The following is a 13233-nucleotide window of genomic DNA, read 5'->3' on the forward strand; positions in this document are numbered from 1 at the left end:
TCTCTTTGCATTTCCAATATCTGCAGACAACTAATTCTGTCGCGTCTATTAAGTGGTCGCAGAGAAAAATATGAGTGGCGTTAACGGAGCCCGGGGACCACTTAACTGTCACGGTCAATCTAACGGTCCCATCAGGAAATAGGAGGGGGCGCACTCTGGTGTTTTGACAGCTACCACTTGAGAACAAAATTAGTGTTATTATTGAGGGGAGGCGGTAGGATTGGCGGACCTGAACCAATTGTGAATGGAGAAGATCCTTAATACGCTTGAAGCTGAACGAAACCAAACCAAGGAAGATGACCGGGAGAAAAGCAAAAAAACAAAAAACAAAAAACTTGCTTGAACCAGTTTTATTCTATTGCTGTGAGTTTAAAGTGACATATTGGTTATTGGCTATTTAAATGGATCTGAAATACGCGTATAGATCACTCCTCACTCCTTCGATGCTTTGACAGTATTTATTTGCAAATTAAACGATAAGGACAACCCAGTCATAACACAAAAAACAAAAACAAACAAACAAACAAAAAAAAACAGCGAACCAAATAGAAAGTTTTATAATAAAAATAATAATAATAAAATAACGAAGAAAAAAATCAGTGACACATTATTCCGTATTCCCACACAAAATGCTAAACTGGTGTAACAGTGCAAAGCGAAAAAATGGTTTTAAAGAAGGCCCGTGGGCATAATTTAATCACGCTGTCTCTTTTATGGTCATGGGAGAAAACAGAGAAAGAAAGAGTGTTGGGTGGCCTTAAAATGCTCACTTCTTCTTTTTTTTCTTTTTTGATTGTCCTCTCTCCATCCTCTTTCTGATCTTTCTCTCCCCTCCCCTCTTCAGATCGTGCGGGCTGTGGTAATCCGTTCCCTCGGCGCCTTGTTACCTTTTGCCTGAAACCTTCCTGGCATTATCTTTAATTCAACACTCAGAATTCACCCGGTCTTACATATACATCACTTAATAATTTTACTAGCATCTGCACATTTCGGCCCGGGCCGTCGAGAGGGCCCCGGTGTGGAGAGCTAGCTATAATGAGACGGCCGCAGTCTTTTAACAAATCCCCTTGTTAAAAAAGAGAGATGGAAAGCATCATTCTCGCGTAACTAACAATACGTGTAGCTGATTTTTGGACGCATAAAGAGGCGACAAATAATGATCAAAACCTTAACGTCATCAATCACGGAGATTTAATCGTTTCTCTGGACCACCCCGCTTATCTCTCCCCCGCCCCCTCTCTCTCTCTCTCTCTCTCTCTCTTAGCAGTCAAAATAATCTTGTAGAAATCAAATCGGAGTTTCTGTCCATGCGGTCATATTTCAGCCCAATGTCCCCGGCTCTTCGATGGGATTATTATATTTCAATAACAGCAGGTCTTTTGCGCGTCATATAGCTGGAGAGCTTTCTCTTCTCCCCAAGTATAAACTGGCTTTCACTGTTTATATACTGGCAACCCCACCCCTCATGCTGTTTCAGTCCTGATCATATAATACGTTAGGGTTAAAAAGCTTGTGGTTAAAGGCTTATGTGGAGCAAGAGTTTTTTTTTTATCTGGTCAGAGGCACTTCTTCCCTCTGGTCCAGTGTCACAGATGAGGATTTGCTGAGCACTGAAGGCGTGAAAGTGACAAACGCGTCAGTCCTGCTTGTTGGGGAGCAAGCGAAGTCCGGGCCGGAAGGCCTGGTTGAGATGGCGTTGGACTGACTGGAGTGACACGCCAAGCAGGAGCACGGAGTTCCTCCGGGACCTAGGCCGTGAGTGGGAGCTGAGTACAAGGAAGGGTGTCTGAAGGCGCACAGGAGCTCGGGCCTCTGGTAGGGATGAGACAGCATCCGGAAACTATCGAGAGAGCGCAGGGGGGTTGAGAAAGGGGCGGCTGCAGGAGCTGAGCCAGCCCCGACGCCCAGGTGAGAGTAGTAGGGCAGCGGCAGGTGCGATGGAAAGGGGTAGGGCAGGTTCCCCGTGGCAGCCGCGTGGCTCATCATGTAGGTGTAGAAGGCCGGGTCGGCGGGGTGAGGCCAAGTCATGGCCAGACGCTGCCGTTTGTCTTTCATCCTGCGGTTCTGAAACCACACCTGTGAAGGAGACACAGCGGATCAAATATTAACCACAATCCCCCCCGTGACCTGAAACAACACAAGCACATGCGTAGATAATGATTGGCTTTTTCACTCATGACAGTATTTGGATTTGGGTTGGAGAAACTTGTTACTGTAATTTATTTATTTATTTATTGTGGACTGCGTGACATTTGACTATCATCAAATCAAAAAATACCAACCCAAGTAAATAAATAAATATGACCTGTGGCAACATAACGCGGTGCCTGCTTCTTAATCGTTTTTATTTTTTTGTTTCCTGTATGGACTATTTTGATCTTACTCTATGAGATTATTTTCCATGAGATTATTTCTATCCATACACAAATAAACCACTGGCAGTCATTCACGTAAGCCTGACCATTATGCACTTGCCGTGGATTTGATATACATCAACACAAGCTCACAGAGTATTGATGGTCAAGAGGCCTAATTCAGCCCCGCTTCCCTGAGATGAAATCTTACTTTGATGGTGGTTTCGGGTAGATTTAAAGCGGCCGCAAGTTCGCATCTCCGCGGCCTGGACACGTAGTTTTCCCGGTAAAACTCCTTCTCCAGGCGTGCTATCTGCTCTCGCGTGAATGCTGTTCGGTACCGGCGAATCTGGTCTGCTGCGTAAGACAGAGAGCCCTGACCCGGGACAGTCTTACTGGGCTCAGTACCGCACTCGTTCGGGTGGCTTGGAGAATCCCCATTTCGACCTGAACCAAAAACAAAGAATAAGCACATTTTAATTAGAATCGGGTGTAAAACGCACACATTTACAATTTAAACAGGACCCAAAACAAATCGAAACGTTTTATTTATTTCATTCGCTGCCATTTGAAGACTAGCAGGCTAACTCCATTATTTGTTTGACTTTTAGAAAAATAAGAGACATCCTGACTGCTCGCTTAGCTTCTCATTTGGTGTAGTTTTTAAATTAAAATGCAATTTCCACTACTATTATTTTTTTCTCTAGAGGTATTTTCCATGATAAATTGATTTGATATGAACAATAATTTCCGTTGGTTGAAAATAATCAATACTTAAACTGTATTGTTTTCATTCGTTTGTTAATTTACCATTCGTTTAGTCTGAGGTCTGCTACTCCAAATGTTTCACGTATGAATGTTTATTCATAAAGACTTCACACATGATATTCACTATAAACTGAGCAGTGGGTGTTTGCACCTTCACAGCTGCCTGAACCACTTGACAGTGTTTTTTTCTTGAATCTCCAAATTTTTCCTGGTTAAGTAGCCCATAAGCACATTTGCAGTACGAGTAACTCATTGGCAAAGTCAGTGAGGGAAATGTCAGGTTACACTGTGGGTGTCACCTCAGCGTCTGCAGCCACACCGATCAGTTGACAGAATAGCTGTATAGCACCGACTGCAGCTGCAGTCTTTGAACCTGAAGCAGACCCTGGATCTGTTTCATTGAGCATAAATATTACATTTTCTGTTCCACCCTACAGTGCCAATATGTTTATTGCTTTTTGCCTTTCCTTCGTACAAGCATGCAATCCAACCTGCACCCACACAGCCTACCTTTAGCTGTTGGGTAGTCCATGCTTTCAGGCGTGCAGCTGACATCAATTTCCTCATAGAAGTCCGACTCTGTGTCTGAGCTGCTGCCGTCTTTGTGGTGATGGTCACCCTGGTGCCTCTCTCCGGAGGTAGACGTGCCAACCAGCCTCGCGTCGGCGCTCATATTTCTCCGTGCGCTATCCTCCGCTGCTAGGTCGCTCCTGTCGCGGGAATAGGGTGCAGCTCCTGGGCTTAGACAACCTCTGTGGCCCGGCTTGCCTGGTGGTTCTCGCACGGGGCTCCCGTTGGCTTCCGACAAATTAGAGCCGCTCTTGCCAAGCTGACCTCCCTCTGCCAGCATCACCATCTCCTCTCTGCTTTCCATCACAAGCACGACTTAAAAGAAAAAACAAAACAAAACAAGCAAACCTCGACTTCGTGGCGAACCGTCAAAACCAAGGAGATGAATCTCAGGTTGGAGGGGTGTGCGCGTGTGTGCGTGCAGCGGGGATGGCGGTGGGTGGGAGATTGCGTCCTAAAAGAGAAGGAGAGGCTTCTGGAAAAAAAAGAGGGGATGCAATCCGGTCTGAACCTGAGAGAAGACCGCTTTAGAGTGCCGAGTGGGAGCTCTGGGAGGGATCACCATTTACCCTCTCTCTCCCTCTCTCTCTCTCTTTCTTCAGAGCTGTCATTCTTAATGACCCAGTCTTCACGATGGTCCCCCCTGATGACGACACTCATTGACTGAATCTGTGGGTAAACAGAAGGAGCAACGGCAACGGCGAGATGGGGGGTGGGGGATGTCAGAGGGCACAACAAGAGGCAGCAGAAACAAGAAAGGTTATCTATACAGCATATTTAGGATTTACATGGTGATGTATCTGTGGTGTTGAAATATGCATTAAGCCATTATTATTATTGTTATTATTGTTATTATTATTATTATTATTATTATTATTATTATTATTATTAGTAGTAGTAGTAGTAGTAAAATAATGTTTGCTTAAGACTTAGCTTTTTATTGCATTACAGTATATTTAAATTACTAATAAGCCTTTTTAACGCCCCCACCAAACAGATAAAATTAATCATCAGTTAATATGCTCAAATATTTTTTTTTCTACTTATTAAATAAAGTTCAGCTTTGCTTTTGCTCAAATATAACTAATTAACACAAAGTCATTTCGTCAAAATCATATCAGTCATTTAAGTTAAATTATGTATTTACATTTTATTCACCCCTCCCTCCCCCTCACCTTCCCCTCTCTCTTGTGATTGTTATCATCATCTTAAGTGGAGTCAAGTAAAGTCTCCAAAGGTCAGGTCTTGCGGTCAGGTTTTAGATAAAGGCCGATTAGAGATGAAAAAAAAGGAAACGTTGAACCGAAACCATTTATGCTTTATGCCTAAACAGCAAGCACCGTGATTTGCATTGTTAATTTGTATGATCACGTGTGCACAGCATTTGCTGTTAATCAGTGTGAAATTGAAATGACGTGTTCCAAATGAAAGAAATCCAAACAAAAGCATGACACTGTGATGGGGTTCTTTGGATTCTTATGTTGGCAGTGGCCGTTTTTCCAGTTCCCCAGACGTGCAGTGTTTCAGCAAAAAGTCAATGAATGGTGATAATGGGAGCGCTAACCTGCTGCACATAGGGCTTGTAGTTGCTGTTTAGAAGTGGTCACATTTGAACTCTGCCTCCGAGGCGTAAAGACATCTTCATTGCACTCAACGTGGCCAAAAACATTTATTTAACACAGTTGCAGCAAATAAAGTTTTATTAAAAGCTGGTGTGACTGTTTCTAAACTCCCAGCTACCAAAAATTTTAGGCTTTCGTGCTATAACTTAAAAACAATTACAGCCTGGAGACAGCATTCAAACATCAACGTACCGTTTAAGTGCAACATTTTAAAGAGCCGAGGCTGATGACTTCCTTAATCACGTTTCTCTTTGAGCACACTGAGCCACTTTATCCAGGTGGGTGATATCAGAGATGCCTCCACACATGCGATTTTCGTGATTTTTGAACTGCGAGGCTGTGTGTGGCTGCATGTATGTGGATGCATATCGTGTGTCACAGATAGGCGGTGTCATGTGGTCTCACAGAGAGGAGAGGGACAGACTGTGGGGTTCCAGCACCCTCCGCTGTCCTTGTGCGCCCTCGCCTGTCCGAAAGTGAGAAAAGGCCCCGAGCAGCCACCCCTCCCCCAGAGCGACGGATGAGAAGTGAGGGAAATTCCTTTGGCTTTCGCGTCCGACTCTTTCATCTGTTTGGAAAAAAAAACCCCTCCCCTCTTTCCTTTTCTTTTTGTTGATCTATCTAGGCTATGACTATCTATCTATCTATCTATCTATCTATCTATCTATCTATCTATCTATCTATCTATCTATCTATCTATCTATCTATCTATCTATCGAGTTTAGGAGACCTAAGCTTAAAATAAAAAACGTACTTCGCAGAGTTAAAAATTAACCTGGAGTTGTTAACCACAAAATGACATAATTACGCCTAAGAAATGAAAGAACTTGTTACTTTTGTTTTGAACACCGGTCATCGCGCAGTGTTTGTTGGTCAAGCGCCAAAAGATGTTAAAGATCCTTTTGCTCTGCTACTCGCTGGGTGTTACGTAATGGGTCGTGGCCGGGGCAGATAAAATCTTGTGATCACCCTGAGATAACACTTCAAAAATGCTTTTGCGCAATGGGTGACCTTGTGCATTTACAGTAGTGTCACGTATATTGTGTGTGGCTTAGATAGTAAAGGACAGCGGATTGGTTTGGAGAGCTTGCTGTGTGTGAAACGCGGTTTACTTATTTACATAAAGCAATTTCCAAAGCATGGAACGCAGTTATTATTATTTTTTATTCAATGAACATTTGATCCACATTCTTGTGGCACAAGTGCAGAAAATTGGACTGCAGTGTAGGCGCCTCTCCAGTGTCTACTTCTTCAGGGGAAGATCAAAGAGTGGGGAGCGCCCCCCGCGGCAGACACTGCAGAATGCGCCCCTTAGTTTTACTAGCCAGCCCAACTTGAACTTGACCATGGAGCCTGCGCAGTCTGCGTGTAATCCAATCCTTGGCCCCGGCGGTGCAGATCTGTCAGAATGTTTGCTTTTAGCACAAAATGTGCTTCAGTGCGCGATGGAATTGCGCACGAATTAGTTTGGTGGGTGTTGAGCCAGCCGCTGGCTGAGGCGCACTGCGTTTCACACACAAGGAACCTGGAAGAAAATAACAATTTAGCCTCTCCTCACTAAGGTGGCCCCTCCCGTCTCCATTGCTTCAACTTGGCCTTGAAACGGGATGACGCAGCTACCAGAGAGTTAACTCGTTGACCTTGGAGCGAAACGAGTCCTGATGACTATACAGCTGGAAATCTCTGTGCTGTAAGAATTTCTTTTATCGCACTTCCCTGCTCCATCCCGCACACCCTATTACACCAAGGGCTTAGCAAGCCACTGAGATCAGACCTGTATTACCCAATTAAAAGGGGAAACATCACGGGGTATGGCTTACTATTAGTTCTGCAGCAGCAGCAGCAGCAGGGCAACCCACCAGGTGCAAAGCCCCGATATTTCACAAGAGTGCATGCAATTCTTGAGTCTGGTATGTGGGTCCCTGACATCTTCGAGAAAGGTGATATTTACAAGTCTGCGTGGTTGCAATTTTTTTTCTTCGTTTTTTTTTTTTGTTTGTTTTTTTTTTTGTTTGCGAGAGTGCCGCTGTCATCAGTCCCCACTGCATGCTCATGTGCCTCTGTTTTCTCGCTGCTCTCCACTAATTTTAGCCTCTAATAATGAGCGCTATTGAGTTATACTGCCGGCAAGATCATCCTATTTACATTTCTGGCCTCAGTTTTCAGGGGTTTTTTACCACAACTGCCGTTCAAATAATGATGTGTGGATGCAAAGCAACATACAAACGGGCATCCCGTTGATTTGCATGTAATTGAAGGCGTGAGACAGACAGGTCCCTCAGTGAATAAGCCCAATGTTTTAGGAGTTTTGTAGTTTTACAAATCTCTGTATAGGTTAAGTTGCTGCCTTTATCACACCTCGATTGACTAGAAAAATACCCGTAAGGAAACAGCGGGCCTTACGTCAACTCAACTACGTCTGCAATTTTTTTGAGTTGTTTGCCTTTAGATTGTTCATCCCGTGGAGTTTTGTTTTGCTTTGTTTTTGTTTGGTTTCTTAATTAAATTATCCAAGTCTTTATTTTTTCATTCAATTCCAGGTCGTGAACGCCAAACTGTGCAGGCCTTTCCCCTCCAAATACCCTAAAATCAATACTACTTTGATAATAATGGTTTTTTAACCTATTTTGTAAGTTTCAAAACTCAATAAAAAAATTATTAGGAAGATAGGAAAACAGTCCACGCAGAGGTATTTGATTTCTGAAGTAACGAAATGCAACCATTCTATTTCAATCTCCACATTTCGACAACATTTTAAAACGGGCGAGCCACTTCAGTCTCTATCTTTAAAATCAGACAAACAAACAAGGAAAAAATCACCTTAAGGTTAAGAAAAAGAATACCCAAATTCTTCCAAATCAGTCGCTTTGTCACGTTTTATTGACAGAGTTGCAGTTTTAATGACATTTACAATTTCTTCTTTGCTTTAGGAGTGCAGAAAGAGCAAAACCTCTGTAACGCAGCTTAACAAGTGCACATATTTAACCTCACTCCATTGCTCAAAATGTATATTTACAGTTAAAAAATGGTAAGGCTACAATTTAGAATGCAATGTTACTTATTTTGGAGCAATTTTAGCGCTCACGATGCTATTATTGAAAAAGAAAACAAACTGTAAAACCCGCTTCGCTAAAAAAATATTTTATTTAAACTTTGCAAAAATAATAATAAAAAAATCCCCAAAACAAAACACAATAATAATAATAATAATAATAATAATAATGATAATGTGTCGATCAAATTAAAAATGTAACGATGATGCTAGATAAGGACAAAATGACTTAGTGTCGCCCTGATGGCATTTAGAAGCAAATAATACTATAATAATACTTCAGTCGGACGGTGGCCTCGGATCAGAAATACAACAGATGTGGAACCGACTGAACATGCAGTGAAAGGCAGCGCAGATCTGTATATTTACTGAGGTTCTCGCATGCCAATAAAGTGATTTCACATGCAGCTTACAGGCTATAGTTTAGCAGGCTGTTAACGCAACGTTTGAGCCCACGGCGAGATAAACTGAAGCAGAGCGAAAAGTTGCAGCAAATATGTCAGTCAAGAGGGAACATTGAGAACACCGTGGGAGTAAGGATTTCCTAGGGAACTGTAGACCTTTAGCTGGCTGCATGTGTCGTCGTCCCCCCCACAAAAAAGAATGAAGTGGGCCAGCTTTCCTTGTTACTTTTATGCAGTCCGTCATAATCACAGTGCAGGCAGTCGTCCAGAAAATATGGAAAAGACAAGTGTGTGACCGCCCTGTGGTTCCCTGCTTTGACCACAAAAACATACTGGCTCTTATGTTTTGACAGCTTTTTTTGACAAAAGCACGTGCGATCAACACCGACATTTGACTGCACGTTCTTAGCACCCTGTTTTATATCCCAATTTATGTTATTATGGATATAAATTTATAGCTGGGCATAACTTTATATAGACTGCTTTACCAAGGCTTCAGGGGCTCAGGCCGTGGATCAAATGCGCTCTTTCTTTCTCTGACTGCATAACTTCAGTGCCAGTACAAACACGGGATTGAGCCTTGATAATGACCTCAGAGAAAAGCCTCCAGGCTCTGCTGCCAAATCCTAAAGTGCAGTCTTAGAAACTTTGCAGGATGCTTGAAATAGATCAAGGGGTGCACGTCAAATTTATGCCATTTAAATTCACTCTGATTTAGTGGAACTTACAGATATAAGATTAATCACCGTTTAGTCTTTCCTTTTCATCCCGCTTACGTTTGTGCGTAAATCAGAGAATACAATGCAAATCCGACAAGAATTCAGTGGTGAATCATCTGAGCGTTTAAAAGGTGTTTCTAACGAAGGTTCCTGCCACACGATTTTAGCACAAGCCAGCGGTGAATTGTGCGTCTCCTCGGCGGGCACTGGGCCCCTCCTGTTGTCTGTGTTCATTGTACTTGGGGATGTCTCGTGTCTGGACTGACCACATGGACGCGCAGACCGCCCCCATGACTGGCCTTCTTACCGGAGGACAGTAACATGAACAATTAAAGGACAGAACGGGGATTAAAAACACGATTTTTTTAAGAGTCTCTCTGGGGCAAGAAAATAAAAAAAGCGCAGAAAGAGTGGAAAGAATACTGATATTAAATGCAGCTTGATTTAACATGAACAAAGTCCATATACCACAGTGTGCATTAACGCAACCGTGTTTTTGTTGTTGTTGTTGTTTTGTTTTTGGATTTTTTTTAAAAGCTTTGCCCGTATTGACGAGAACGCCACGAGGCAGTGTAGTCAACAGGCCGGGCCTTGTAGCAAGACTCATAAATATTGTTGCATATTGCAGATGAATGATTTCATTACTTGAGCTTTCTTGTACGATGACTTCAGAACCAACCCCGACCAGCTCGTGTTGAATCCCCTTTACTTAAGCCTTACAATTATTCAAATCCGCCGAATGCAATAACTTTTCCATTTGACTACTAAATAAATGTTGCATGTGACGCTGTTTATGGGTCTAAACGGAGATATCTTTGAAAAGGTAGAGCCTTTGCAATCCAAATCCAAGGAAGGAACAGATTTCCCTTTGATCTCAAAAAGACTGACAGCAGCCTAGTTCGGAATGTCATACTTCTTCTCTTTAATAATAAGCGTTAAAAAAACGCGTTTAATGGCTCATTTGAAAAAACAAAACAAAGAAAAAAGTTGGTAACGACAAGCTGCTATTTATTTATTTATTTTATATTTTTAGTCAAACTCAAAACATTAAGATTAAATCTCTTTGGGTGTTCTCGCTTTTGGATAAATGTGGAACTCATTAAAAAGAAGAGAAAAAAATATCCATCCCAAATACTCCCTCTCCATCTGCATCATATGCCTTCTAAATCAAGCACCTCCCCCAAAAAGACAAAGCATCAAGCACACTTTTTATTTCTATTTTTTTTTTTTTTTTTAACACAAACTGCTGTCTTAAGCTTCCTTTTGTTTAACAACCCCAGTCCATCCCTTTTTTGTCGCCCGGTGCCAGCAAGTCTACGGTTCACAATATAAAAGTAAACAGCCTAAATCAGTGTTTACTGTTCATTAATATCTAGTTTCAGTTGATATATTATCGAAGTTAATGATGTGTTGGAATTTACAGCTGTTCATATTTTAGATAACAAATGTGACGGAATTTTTTTTTTACAATTATTATTCTCATATAAAGTATTTGGCTTGTGGGCTGGAAGCTAAATACCTCCATCCATAGCAGCTTCTCGTTGGGTGTTTAGTTCCCCAGTCTTATAGCAGAAACAGTACACACAGGGACATGTAGGTGACAATTTATGGTGGATTTGGAAAATCTGGTAAGAACCACAAGGGAAAATCCATCAGGTCCTACTGCAGTGAATAGACGGAGAGTCACTGGTCATAAACACAAACCAGCAGACCAGACAAACACACACACACACACACACACACACACACACACACACACACACACACACACACACACACACACACACACACACACACACACACATGCATTTTCTTTTTCACACATGTCTACCAAAAGAAGAAGAAAAAGAGAGAGAGAAAGAAACACCCCTAAAAGAATAATTAACAAGACCTCAGCACTGTTCTTTTTACATTTCCAACGCTGGCATTCAAAAGTAGGCCTACGTGCCACCCAGAAGAAGAAGAAGAAGAAGAAGGAGCGGGTTCGAACTAGTTCGCAAGAGTAAACAGGGGAGAGCACAAAATGACAGTAAAAGTTAATGTCCTCCAATAGCGTTCATTGGGACAGGAATTCTCACCCCTCTTCCGCTCTTTTCAAGAGCTCAGACGGTCTCTTCAAAGCCTGAATAGACCGACGGGCTGGATGGCTAGACAGCAACATTCAACTTGACCTTGGCCTCCAACCGCGTTTACGTCCTATGCAAAACACGCACACACACCATGTCGAGAGCTTTTCTGTTTTCTGCCTTTGCATACTGTAAACATGTCTGAAGTCAAGTGTATAAAATAATCCCCCACAACACGAGATTATCTCTCGTGTCCTCTTTTTTCTTTTTCTTTTCTTTTTTAAACTGCTATCGAAATACACAAGTGAATCCTGTCTCCCTTTCAGAACTGCACGGATGCGCCTCATTATACGTGTTTATATATATTATATATGTGTTATTTCAATGGCTCCAAGTTACTAGGATCATACTTTTTAAAAAAAATATATATCTTATACGTCCTATCGGATAAAGCGCAAACAAATGCGTATCAGCGGGAGACAGAATTAGCATGTTTAATTCCGTGTATGTCGGTGCAATGCACAGATATAGCAGACTTTATTTTTACACTAAGAAGGTTCTGTTGTAAATACTGTTAGAATATTAGAATTGGTACAGCGAGGCAAACAAAGGCAAGTCAGTATGCATGCGTAAAGGCCAAAAGCGATGCATATGAGTCACATGTAACTGCCTGGGTCACAACGGTTTTCTTTCTTTCTTTTTAAATTGTTGCATACTTTTCAATAATCGACTCTTGTTTGCACTTTATATGTGAAAATAAACATTTCCCCTCTCAAAATGACGAAATTCTATCATTTGGATGCATGAAACCTAAATGAGCGTAAGCACAGATTCATGTAAAGTGTACCTTACATTCTGTTTTTGAAATGAATGCACATCATCCATGCTGATTAAACCAAATATGACAAAAGCCAAACCCCTCGATAGGTGCAGTCACCTTCCCTTCGCCGCATTTTTCTCCATTTAATTATCTGCCGATGTTTACCGTCCTCTTTGCATAGCCCGGTCACGTGACCACATCTGGACCAATAACAGCGCCACATCTGCGCTCTTGTGCGCGTCAGAGTGGCTTTACTCTCCGGGAAGCAGTATCTGCCTTTTTTCAGTCTGAGGGCTTTTTAAAAAAGAGCCATAAGCTTCAATGTTGGATGCCGTGCTATGACAACGTCACTGCTCCTCCGTCCTCGCTGGGTCGACCCGTCGGTGATGTTCCTCTACGACAACGGCGGCGGTTCCGATGAAGTGAGCAAGAACATGGAGGGTTTTGCTGGTGGCAACTTTGCTGCGAACCAGTGCAGGAATCTGATGGCGCACCCCGCATCCCTGGCACCCAGCACGGCGTACTCGTCCAGCGACGTGCACACCTCCGGGATGGGCGAGCCTGTGAAACAGTGCAGCCCCTGCTCTGCAGCTCAGAATTCGTCCAGCGCGTCCCTGCCGTACGGGTACTTCGGTTACCCGTGCAGAATGTCGCATCACAGCACCATAAAGTCGTGCGGAGCGCAGCCCCCCTCCGCATATGGGGAGAAATACATGGACACGTCCGCCTCAGGCGACGATTTCGCCTCCCGGGCAAAGGAATTTGCTTTTTATCCAACGTATCCCTCTGGCCCGTACCAACCTGTCCCCAGTTACCTGGACGTCCCCGTAGTGCCAACTATCAGCGCGTCTTCAGAGG

At 42.8% G+C, this 13233-nt stretch overlaps 2 protein-coding genes across 3 annotated transcripts in view; one reads left to right on the top strand and one right to left on the bottom strand.

Annotated features, from left to right (window-relative positions):
- Window positions 1-369: 369 nt before the first annotated feature.
- On the bottom strand, window positions 370-5861 carry evx1 (even-skipped homeobox 1). Of its 2 annotated transcripts, none has more exons than XM_031756109.2 (4): window positions 5507-5861; window positions 3633-3985; window positions 2566-2801; window positions 370-2076 (listed from the first exon to the last, which is right to left on the bottom strand). In XM_031756109.2, the coding sequence occupies exons 2-4, from the start codon at window positions 3976-3978 to the stop codon at window positions 1549-1551; spliced, it is 1110 nt and encodes a 369-aa protein (XP_031611969.2). In that variant the 5' UTR covers window positions 3979-3985; window positions 5507-5861; the 3' UTR covers window positions 370-1548. The 2 variants fall into 2 exon arrangements, with proteins under 2 accessions (XP_031611969.2, XP_039461394.1); XM_039605460.1 differs by having other exon boundaries at window positions 3633-4361.
- Window positions 5862-12639: 6778 nt separating this feature from the next.
- Window positions 12640-13233, top strand: part of hoxa13a (homeobox A13a) — a 3646-nt gene continuing 3052 nt past the window's right edge. Inside the window, exon 1 of the mRNA XM_031756115.2 lies at window positions 12640-13233. This exon is cut by the window's right edge and continues 132 nt beyond it. Within this exon, the coding sequence (XP_031611975.2) occupies window positions 12714-13233 (520 nt within the window). The 5' untranslated portion in view covers window positions 12640-12713.

The sequence above is a fragment of the Oreochromis aureus genome, linkage group 22, assembly GCF_013358895.1.
Source record: "Oreochromis aureus strain Israel breed Guangdong linkage group 22, ZZ_aureus, whole genome shotgun sequence".
Taxonomy (NCBI): Eukaryota; Metazoa; Chordata; class Actinopteri; order Cichliformes; family Cichlidae; genus Oreochromis; species Oreochromis aureus.

Bases quoted from the DNA above. Each gene is read 5' to 3' on its own strand.
- evx1 (XM_039605460.1), bottom strand. From the start codon at position 3,996: ATGGAAAGCAGAGAGGAGATGGTGATGCTGGCAGAGGGAGGTCAGCTT. The intron at 2,802-3,632 runs GTAGGCTGTGTG...TTTTTGGTTCAG, and splicing joins GGACTACCCAACAGCTAAAG to GTCGAAATGGGGATTCTCCA. The intron at 2,077-2,565 runs GTAAGATTTCAT...TCTCCTTCACAG, and splicing joins TACCCGAAACCACCATCAAA to GTGTGGTTTCAGAACCGCAG.